The sequence below is a fragment of the Schistocerca piceifrons genome, chromosome 8, assembly GCF_021461385.2.
Source record: "Schistocerca piceifrons isolate TAMUIC-IGC-003096 chromosome 8, iqSchPice1.1, whole genome shotgun sequence".
Taxonomy (NCBI): domain Eukaryota; kingdom Metazoa; phylum Arthropoda; class Insecta; order Orthoptera; family Acrididae; genus Schistocerca; species Schistocerca piceifrons.
The window spans coordinates 285322010-285333666 of record NC_060145.1 but is presented as its reverse complement, the minus strand read 5'-3'; the positions used below and the strand labels follow the sequence as shown (position 1 = coordinate 285333666).

At 44.6% G+C, this 11657-nt stretch overlaps 1 protein-coding gene across 1 annotated transcript; it reads right to left on the bottom strand.

The window, feature by feature from the left end:
* Positions 1-10296: 10296 nt before the first annotated feature.
* Positions 10297-10731, bottom strand: LOC124712276. The gene has a single exon (XM_047242570.1). It carries the CDS (start codon positions 10729-10731, stop codon positions 10297-10299), a length of 435 nt encoding a protein of 144 aa, XP_047098526.1.
* Positions 10732-11657: the final 926 nt, after the last annotated feature.

The following is an 11657-nucleotide window of genomic DNA, read 5'->3' as shown; positions in this document are numbered from 1 at the left end:
GTTTGTGTGGACCCCAGGACAAATCAGGATCCCCGGCAGCGAACTTGCCGACAGGCTGACCAAACAGGCGACGCATAACCGCTTCACGAGATAGGCAACATGCGGGCCTCTCGCAGTGAATCAGTTGTCCTCTGGCGGCTCTGCATTGGCCATACGTGGCTAATGCGTGGATACCTACTCCATCATGAGGACCCACCTCAGTGTCACTGTGGCTCCCAAATGACAGTCGTCCACCTCTTGCTGGGCTGCCCAATTTTAGCTGCTCTGTGGCAGACTTTTAACTTTCCCAGCACTCTGCCTTTGGTGTTGGGTGACAATGCCTCCACAGCAGCTTTAGTTTTACGTTTTCTCCGTGAGAGTGGGTTATATACTTCTATGTACGTTTTAGCGCTTGTCCTTTGTCCCTCTGTCTCTTCCACCCTAGTGCTTTTAGGGTGGAGGTTTTAATGTGTTGCAGAGTGGCTGGCTTTCCCTTTTTATTCTCGTGGTTGGCCAGCCACTTGAATCTGCTTTCATGCTTAACTCTCTTCTGTTACTAGCATCTGTTTTCTTGTCCTCTTTTGTTCATTTTAGTGTTTGTTGCCTTACCTTCATTCTTGTGGTTTTTCCTTTCTTTCCCTTTTGTTCGTTTTATTCTCAAACTTGTGGCACTGTTTTATTAGGAACAAGGGACCGATGACCTCATAATTTTGTCCCTTCTCCCGCATTTAAGCCAACCAACCAACCAACCAACCAATACCTTTGCTCCATCCGCAAAACTCTCCTGCTATGTAATCCCACATTCCTGGAACCCATAACACACATTGAATCTCTTGCCCTGCAGGAACTTGAGCAACATGCACAACACTTTCTCAAAAAGCTCTCCATCCTGCTCACTTCCTACTCCCGCCTCAGAGTACCACTGTCCACCACTTCTACAACAACCTCCAAACCTCCCCCATGTCCCCTCATTGCTGACAAACCCTGTCTCACAGACCTACTACACTTACCCCACCCTCCAAAACTCCCTCCCACCACCACACAGAACCCAAAACCTAAACAGACCTGCAACACAGTCATGAACCTTTCCTCCAGAAGCCTTAGTCCCACAGAAATATCAGTCCTTTCCAAAGGCCTCACCTTTTGCCCCACTCCCAAATTCAAACATGCAGGACCAGTTAAAGACCTTGTCTCCTTCTCCTGATCCCTACAGTGGAAACTCTTTTTCGCCACGAACCCGACCAATCAGACGCAACCAAAGACCAATATTGAACCTTGCCTGACTCAGTTCACTCCTCCATCCAATCGGGATCCACACCCACTGCCTCCAAACCACCCCCTGTTAACTTTTGAGAATTCCTTATCCTCGAACCTAGCCTCACCATCATTCCCCAAATCACTCAACATGCATACTAACTTTACATCCGCAGAAAGAGCCACAGTCCATCATCTAAAAAGTCCAAAGGGTCCACCACTGTTGTTTTGAACCACAAGGATTACATGGCAGAAGGACTCCATCAGCTGTCAGATACTTCTGCCAACAAACCACGCCACAGTGATCCCATTCCAGCAATCCAGCAGGATCTCCAGTCACTACCCAAATCCTTGGGCCCATCCCAGATCCTCTCCCCAGAGGCCATCTCTCTACTTACCCCTACCACAGCCCGCACTCCCACCTTCTACATGCCTCCTAAAGTCCATAAACCCAACCACCCAGGACGCCCCATTGTGGCCAGTTACTGCACCCCCACTGAGAGAATCTCTGCTCTCATAGACCAACACCTTCAACCTATTACCCAAAACCTATCCTCATATATAAAAGATACCAACCATTTCCTCAACCGACTCTCCACAGTTCCTTTCCCTTTACCACACGGTGCCCTGCTCGTCACTAATGATGCCACCTCCCTGTACACCAACATTCCTAATGCCCATGGCCTTACTGCTATCAGTCACTACCTTTCCAGACGCCCTATGGAGTCCAAACCAACAACCTCCTTCCTAGTCTCCATGACCAACTAAATCCTCACCCAAAATTACTTCCCCTTTGAAGGCATTACCCACAAACAAATCTGCGGTACGGCTATGGGCACCCACATGGCACCATCCTATGCTAACCTATTCTTGGGCCATATAGAGGAATCCTTCCTAAAAACCAAGAATCCTAAACCCCTCACCTGGTTCAGATTCATTGATGACATCTTTGCTATCTGGATTGAAGTTGAGGCCACCTTATTCAAATTCTTCCAGAACCTCAACATCTTCTCCCCCATTTGCTTCACCTGGTCCTACTCAACCCAACAAGCCACCTTCCTGGATGTTGACCTCCACCTCAGAGATGGCTACATCAGTACCTCTGTCCATATCATACCTACTAACCACCAGCCACCCATTCCATACCAAGAAGTCCCTACCATACAGCCTAGCCACCTGTTGTCATTGCATCTGCAGTGATGACAAGTCTTTCTCTAAATATACCGAAGGTCTCACTGAAGGCTTCACTGACCGTAATTATCCTCCCATCCTTGTACAAAAACAAATCACCCGTGCCTTATCGTTCCAGTCTGCCACCATCTCCCAAAGTCCCACAGTCTGGCCACAGAGGAACATTCCCCTCGTAACTCAGTAACATCCGGGACTGGAGCAACTGAATTACATTCTCCACCAGGGTTTCGATTACCTCTCGTCATGCCCTGAATTGAGAAATGTCCTACCCACTATCCTTCCCACCCCCTCCTACCGTGGTATTCTGCCGTCCACCAAACCTATATACTGGTCCATCCTTACACAACCCCTGCTCCCAATCCCTTACCTCATGGCTCATACCCCTGTAATAGAACTAGATGCAAGACCTGTCCCATACATCCTCCTACCACCACCTGCTCCAGTCCGGACACTAACATCACCTATCCCATCGAAGGCAGGGCTACCTGTGAAACCAGTCATGTCATTTACAAGCTAAGCTACAACCACTGCGCTATGTAGGCATGACAACCAACATGCTGTCTGTCCACATGAACGGCCATCGACAAACTGTGGCCAAAAAACAAGTGGACCACCCTGTTGCTGAACACGCTGTCAAACATGATACCCCTCATCTCAATGACTGCTTCACAGCCTGTGCCATATGGATCCTTCCCACCAACACCAGCTTTTCTGAATTGCACAGGTGGGAACTTTCCCTGCAATACATCATACGAGGTGTGGCTAGAAAAAAACTGGACTAGTACTGGTGAAACAATAAAACGAATGCAATAAGGCTGAAAGTCGCGTGGCCTGTCACGTGACTCTCGCTCCGCCTACTGCTCGAGTTTCATCTGCCTCCTGCACTCAGTCTGCCTGTGGCGTCTGTTTTAAGTAGTTGACGTTTTGTCTGTGCATCGGAAAATGTTGAGTGTACAGAAGGAACAGCGTGTTAACATCAAATTTTGTTTCAAACTAGGAAAATCTGCAAATGAAACGTTTGTAATGTTACAACAAGTGTACGGCGATGATTGTTTATCGCGAACACAAGTGTTTGAGTGGTTTAAACGATTTAAAGATGGCCGCGAAGACACCAGTGATGACACTCGCACTGGCAGACCATTGTCAGCAAAAACTGATGCAAACATTGAAAAAATCGGTAAACTTGTTCGACAAGATCGCCGTTTAACAATCAGAGCAGTGTCTGAGTTAACAGGAGTTGACAAGGAAAGTGTTAGGCAGATTCTTCATGAAAGGTTCAACATGAACAAAGTGTGTTCAAAAATGGTTCCAAAGTGTCTCACAATTGAACAGAAGGAACGCCGAAGAATGATTTGTTCTGACATCCTGGAAAACATTGAAAGTGATCCCACCTTCTTACAAAATGTTATTACTTGCGATGAATCGTGGTTTTTTACTTATGATCCCGAAACTAAACGCCAATCGATCCATTGGAAAACTCCTGGTTCTCCACGACAAAAAAAGCACGAATGTCAAAATCGAAATTCAAGGCAATGATGATTGTTTTTTTTTGACATCAAAGGGATTGTGCACATTGATTGGGTACCAGAGGGACAAACAGTGAATCAGCATTACTACATTAGCGTCCTGGCTACCCTACGTGAGCGAGTATGGAGAAAACGGAACGATTTGTGGAGAAAAAAGTCATAGATCCTTCACCAAGACAATGCCCCAGCTCACAGTGCGTTGTCAGTGAAGACATTTTTGGCAAAACACAACATTCCCATCTTAGATCATCCACCCTACTCACCTGATTTGGCCCCCTGTGACTTTTTTCTTTTCCCTAAAGTCAAGTCAGCTTTGAAAGGAACTAGATTTGAGACTGTTGAAGCAGTAAAAGAAAAAGCGACGGAAGTAATGTATGGACTTACCGAAAATGATCTGCAGCATTGCTATGAACAGTGGAAAATTCGTATGGAGCGGTGTAGAGACCGAGGAGGAGAGTACATTGAAGGAGATAACATGAAATTGTAAATAATTGTAAATAAATGTTTTTTCCAGCATCAGTCTGGTTTTTTTCTAGCCGCACCTCGTATGTTCCCATAAACCCCCTGGCTTCAACCTTCGTTAGTCACTGTCCTCATCCATCCAGCCCCCTCCCTGTTCCCATTCCAGCACTACACAGCTGTCATTTCACTGGCACACCCAGTCTTTTAATTTGTTTTTATTTCTCTCCTTTCCGCTACTTACCCCTTCCCCCCTCCGCACCTTCTCTCCTGCCCTCCGTCTAAACTGCAACACTTCACTGTCTGCCACTCCCACCATACTATCCCTCCCCCTCTCCGCCCCAGCCTTATCCTTACTCCCACCCAGACACCACTCCCATCATGCACTGTTGCTGCTGCTTGCAGTGTAGTTTTCAGCTCTCTGAGCCTGCAGACATATGTGCATGTTGCGTTGTGTGTGTGTGTGTGTGTGTGTGTGTGTGTGTGTGTGTGTGTGTGCCATTGTGGGCAGTTACTGTGCCCCAACTGAGAGAATCTTTGCTCTCATAGACCAACACCTTCAACCTATTACCCGAAACCTATCCTCCTATATAAAAGATACCAACCATTTGCTCGACCAACTCTTCCTTTACCATACGGTGCCCTGCTCATCACTATTGATGCCACCTCCATGTATACTAACATTCATAATGTCCATGACCTTACTGCTATTGATCACTACCTTTCCAGACTCACTATAGACCAACAACCCCCTTCCTAGTCTCCATGACCAACTATATCCTCACTCACAATTACTTCCCCTTTGAAGGCGTTACCTACAAACAAATCCATGGTTCAGCTATAGGCACCCGCATGGCACCATCCTATGCTAACCTATTCATGGGCCATCTAGAAGAATTGTTCCCAACAAACCACCTTCCTAGATGTTGTCCTCCACCTCAGAGATGGCTACATCAGTACCTCTGTCCATATCATACTTACTAACCACCAGCAATACTTCTACTTCAACAGCTGCCACCCATTCCATACCATGAAGTCCCTACCATACAGCCTAGCCACCGGTGGTCATCGAATCTGCAGTTACGAGCAGTCCTTCTCTATGTATACTGAGGGTTTCACTGAAGCCTTCACTGACCATAATTATCCTCCCATCCTTGTACAAAAACAAATCTCCCACCACTTCCCAAAGTCCCACAGTCTGGCCACAGAAGAGCATTCCCCTCATAACTCAGTACCATCCGGGACTGGAGCAACTGAATCACATTCTCTGCCAGGGTGTCGATTACCTCTCGTCATGCCCTGAAATGAGAAATGTCCTACCCACTATCCTTCCCACCCCCTCCTACCGTGGTATTCTGCCGTCCACCAAACCTATATACTGGTCCATCCTTACACAACCCCTGCTCCCAATCCCTTACCTCATGGCTCATACCCCTGTAATAGAACTAGATGCAAGACCTGTCCCATACATCCTCCTACCACCACCTATTCCAGTCTGGTCACTAACATCACCTATCCCATCAAAGGCAGGACTACCCGTGAAACCAGTCATGTGATTTACAAGCTAAGCTGCAACCACTGTGCTGCATTCGTTGTAGGCATCATGACAACCAACACGCTGTCTGTCCACATGAATGGCCACCGACAAACTGTGGCCATAAAGCAAGTGGACCACCCTGTTGCTGAACACGCTGCCAAACATGATTCCCCTCATCTCAATTACTGCTTCACAGCCTGTGCCATATGGGTCCTTCCCACCAACACCAGCTTTTCTGAATTGTGCAGGTGGGAACTTTCTTGCAATACATCCTATGTTCTGTAACCCTCCTGGCTTCAACCTTCGTTAGTCACTGTCTTCACCCATCCAGCCCCCTCCCTGTTCCCATTCTAGCACCACACAGCCGTCATTTCACTACCACACCCAGTCTTTTAATTTCTTTTTATTTCTCTCCTTTCCACTACTTACCCTTTCCCCCCTTTGCACCTTCTCTCCTGCCCTCAGTCTAAACTGCAACACTTCACTGTCTGCCACTCCCACCATACTATCCCTCCCCCTCTCCGCCCCAGACTCCTCCTTACCCCCACCCTGTTGCTACTCCCATCATGCACTGTTGCTGCTGCTCGCAGTGTAGTTTCAGCTCTCTGAGACTGAAGACATGTGTCCAAGTTGCGTTTTCATGAGTGTGCGTGTGCATGTGTGTATGTGTGTCTACTGCTGCCATAGGCCTTAATGGCCGAAAGCTATGATTGTGTGAATCTTTTTATTGTGCCTATCACGACTCAGCATCTCCGCTATATGGTGAGTAGCAACTTTCTTTCTCTGGTATTGTTAATATTTTCTTAATTACAATTTACATCTTTTGTCTTCTTTTAACATGCAAGTTGGAAAAAACGAAGGTTTTTGCAGCGAAATCAAAAGATGAGCACTATCTGTTTAGATAACAAAGAAATTCAAGAACATTATAGAAACTTTGACCTAATAGTAGCCTCTTTAATTCTTTTTTTAAAATATTTAATTTTTATATGCTTTTTATTTCTTTTGATAAGGCATTAAACACTATTTTGGGTAGATACATCACACTATTTTGGTACAGGGATTTTGAATGTGTGTTTCTATGGAAATCATGCCTGTTTTTGGTTTGGTAGTTGTGTACTTCACTGTTTAGAGAAGACAATTCTTGATTTGACTTCAAGAAATGTACTGATTCATAGATGAATAAACTAGGGAGGGTCAAACTTTTCAACTCCTTAAAGAGTCCTCTACATGTATCTCTGTAGGCAACACCCTTCAGATTACGAATAGCTCTCTTTTGCAGCTTAAAACAATTTTTTGTGAAACCTGTATTCCCCCAAAATATAATACCATATCTTAGGTGACTATGTGTGTAAGAGTAGTAGGCACATAGTACTGTTTCAAAATTACAGTTTTCATTAATTTTTCTTAATATATAACAGCATTTAATGAGTCTTTTATTCAATAGTTCATCATGTTTTTCTCATATCAAGTTATTGTCCAGCCATACCCCTAAAAATTTTGTAAAAGAAATTTGTTCTATCAGAAATTTCCCAATCTCTATTCTTGTTATTTTTTACTTTGTTCCCTTTGTGCCTAAAATCATCAAAGTGGTTTTTTTGTCATTTATAATTAAGTAATTGTCCTTGAACCATTCAGCTGCCTCATTCATTGTTGAAGTTATTTTTTCTTGTAGGTCAGCTTTACTAACTCCCTTGATAAAAAGGCTCATATTGTCTGCAAAAAGTACTGATTCTGCTCTTGATAGATGGTTAGGAAAATTGTTAATAAAAACTAAGAAGAGCAGAGGGCCTAGAACATAACCATGGGTTACACCACAGTTGACTTTCAGATATGTTGAGTAATATTTTGTGCCATTATGTATTATTTCAACACTTTTATATCTGTTCCATAGATATTATTGAAACCAGCTGCATGCTTTTCCACATCCTCCATAGGAATACAGTTTCTCTAGGAAAATATCATGGCTGATGAGGTCAAATGCCTTGGACGGATCTAAAAATATTCCACAGTTTAAGTCTTCATTTATCCATTGCAGTTAAAAGAAAAGTACTCTGCAGGTCAAGCTGACACTGATTTATCCCATTGTTCAACATGTTTCATTATAATAAAAACAGTTTTAGTGAGATCAACTCAATATCTGTTCTAAGCTATGAACATTCTACATTGGCACTACTTAAAAAGGACATTATCCCTCAATTTTAAGCATGAGACCTCTCTATGGTAAGACATTTATAATGTGCTCACATCATGAGATCTCTTGTATGATGGGCCAGTAAAATAATTTTCTTTCATATATACTGATGGGTGATCACTTTCACATGTACATTATAGGACAAAACTACACGTGTTGAATTTTGCCTTTGTCTGGTTAAAGCCTTTTTGTGAATTAACCTATATTACCAAATAGATGACTGAAAAGTTGCATGGTCCTAGTTACAGGTTACCTATCTAATGGCTTGCAGTTACAACAAAAATCTGATCTCCAAAATGTCATGTTACTGAGTGAATTTAAAATGCTGTCTAATCTACTGATTAAGAAGTATATCTTTTGTTAATGGTTTAATACAGTGAGACATTAGAAACTGTGTCTATGTTCTAAGGCAGTGTAACTCAACTAGGAGCAAATTACTTGGACTGTATTCATCCAGTGGTTGAAAATGAGAGCACTTGGCAACATCCAATAAACTACACACATAAGTTTAAATGTTTATGAAACATTTTGCTTCTGTTCCCCCACATGGCACCCCCCCCCCCCCCCCCTTATCCCTCCCCACACACGGACGAATAATTAAAAAAACACCATGTAACTGCACACACACTGATCATGCAGTAAAAGTTCAGCATGTGGCATGATGTTTTAATTCATTACTTCTTTACTACTAACTCTACTGGCGACACATATTTCAGACAATATTCCTTTGTATGACACACAGTTGAGGAGATATGACAATGTAAGAGAGAAAGAAAGGAATTTCTGAGTTATCTGGAGTACGAATGAACAGCTGTGTCATAGAGCACAGCAGATAATCTATTAAGCATCAGAACACTTGGAAGGAGCACAGATAAACATACACTCTACACACATTGAAGAAGCCATGAATACATATTAAAGAAGTTCGTAGATAGTCATTTCACTGGAGTTAATCGATTAATCTATATTGGGCTCACCACAGCTTCGATTGGTGGTGCATTGTGCTCCATCTGACGTCTAACCTCCCCGAGGACTTGGGGATGAGGTGACCAACTCGTGTCAGTGGAAGACCGCCTGGGCAGAGGCATGGCTGAGCCATTTCTCGACTGAGGTGGAAACAGCAGGAGCTGTAGTGAGCAACTGGCCATAAGTTGGCAGTGCCGTTGGAGTTTTGGAGAGCGAAGCCATCTCACCCCCTCCTTTACTGTGTACATGATTGTGGTGTCACCACCAGACACCACACTTGCTAGGTGGTAGCCTTTAAATCGGCCCCGGTCCGGTAGTATACGTTGGACCCGCGTGTCGCCACTATCAGTGATTGCAGACCGAGCGCCGCCACACGGCAGGTCTAGAGAGACTTCCTAGCACTCGCCCCAGTTGTACAGCCGACTTTGCTAGCAATGGTTCACTGCCTACTTACGTTCTCATTTGCCGAGATGATAGTTTAGCATAGCCTTCAGCTACGTCATTTGCTACGACCTAGCAAGGCGCCATTATCAGTTACTATTGATATTGTGAATCATGTACCATCAAGACCGACGTTCATCATTAATGGATTAAAGTTAAGTATTTCACCAGCTACGTCCGTTTTTCTAAATTCTAATTTCCTTGTCCTGTTCCAGACGTCACGCCAGCCTGCGTGAGCTAAAACGCGTGCATTTCGGCCTCCTCTAGTAACACGGTGTTGGCTCTCCTGCCAACCAAAACAATGATAGCCTGATGTGCCAGGACTCTCTCGGAATTTGCATTTTGTGTGTATGCCAGTGTGAGTTAATAGTAGTGTAGCAGGTCTACATCTGTGTTCCCCAATGAGAGTGTCACTCAAGATGAAGCGGAGAGGAGCGTGGCCACAGGTGCATGTGGTGCAGGTGTCAGCACAGGTGGGTTGCATGGTAGTTCATCTTGGGGAGGAGCAATGAAGGCAGGTTGAGTCTTTTTATTGATATTGTCCCAGAACATCCTCCCTTGCAGACGATGAAAGTGTTAGGTCCCCTCGAGAGCAATGGACCACAGTGTGGGGAAGTGAGAGGCAGATAGACGGCATCATCACACCCCCGAACATGCGTTGATGTGTGTACTTCTTGGAAGATGAACTGATCACTTTGACCATCCTGCTGTGGGTTGTGTGGGTGTAGACGACTGATATGTTGCTCCAATTTTTAAAGAAAGTTCGGCTGGTCCCCAAGAATCTCTGCTGGTGAAGGTGTGATGGAGTCACGTGGCACCCGCAATTGTTCACCAAAGATTAGTTGTGCTGGAGAACAGGACGTATAATCTTTTAATGCTGTCCGGAGGCCAAGCTGCACCAAGGCCAGAGTATCAGTCCTTGGCTCTTTGTGGCACGTGATGATACATTTGAGTGACCAGTACATGTGTTCAATCATGACACTGCTAGCAGGGTTGTAGCTTGTGGTACGAAGGTGATAGGTACCACACAAGTTGAATAAGTCATTGAATAATGATGCTTCAAACTGATGGCTGAGGTTAGTTGTAACAGTGAGAAGAGTGACACTGCAAGAAAACCATATGTCGATCAGTGCTGTGGCAGCAGATTCAAAGGTGATGCTGGTGAGAGGTGTGGCCTTGGGCCACATGGTATAACGATCAACAATTGTTAGAAGGTAACGTTGACTGTCAGTGCTTCGTAGTGGACCAACCAGTGGATGTGGGCAAAGCATGGCAATGGTAGTGGGAAGTCTTGAGTAACGGCATACAAATGCTGAGAGATGTGGAATGTGACATGCCATGGATTGCATTGATGACACCTCAATGGTGTTTTTGTGGGATGAGTGGATTTAATTGTTTGCCACCACTGACACACTACTCACGAGAGGCAGTCAGTGACAGTGTTATCTTTGCCTTTGATGTGACAAATGTCGGTTGTGAATTGAGCCATTAAGTGTGCATGTCTGGCTTGACATGGTAATGTGTGTTCCGTTGGTCACTGGAGAATGGATGTGAGAGTTCAACGATCAGTAAACACTGCGAAGTGTTTTTATGGTGAGGTACATGACCAGCAGTTCTTGTCTATGGCACACCATTTTGTTTGTGCTTCTTTCAGATGCTTGGAGAAGAATACTAAGGGTGCCATGAACTGTGCACTTGTAAGACCATGCCCACTTCTGCCTGACTGGCATCGACAAAGAACCAGATCGGCACCCCAGACTTTGGATGTGTGAACAATGTAGCCTCAGATAGTGCTGAAAACATTTTCGACTGCTGCAGCTGCTTCTGCATTCTATGATACCTTCCTGTTGCCAGATGTATTTTTGCCCAAGAGAAGTTGATCGAGAGGCTGTTGTGTCACTGCTACATTTGGTAGATAATGACTATAATAAATTGTCATTCCGATGGATCGACAGAGTTCTATGTATGTTGTGGGGCGTGGTATATCCTGAATGGCAGAAATGTTTTCCTGCATTGAGGCTAGACCAGAATGGGAAACCTTTTAGCCCAAAAAGGAGGCTTCAGGTTTGGTGAACGCACACGTCTTGAGATGGCTGAGAGTATTATAATCCCA

Coding starts and splice junctions, on each gene's coding strand:
- LOC124712276 (XM_047242570.1), bottom strand. CDS start 10,731: ATGTGGCCCAAGGCCACACCTCTCACCAGCATCACCTTTGAATCTGCT.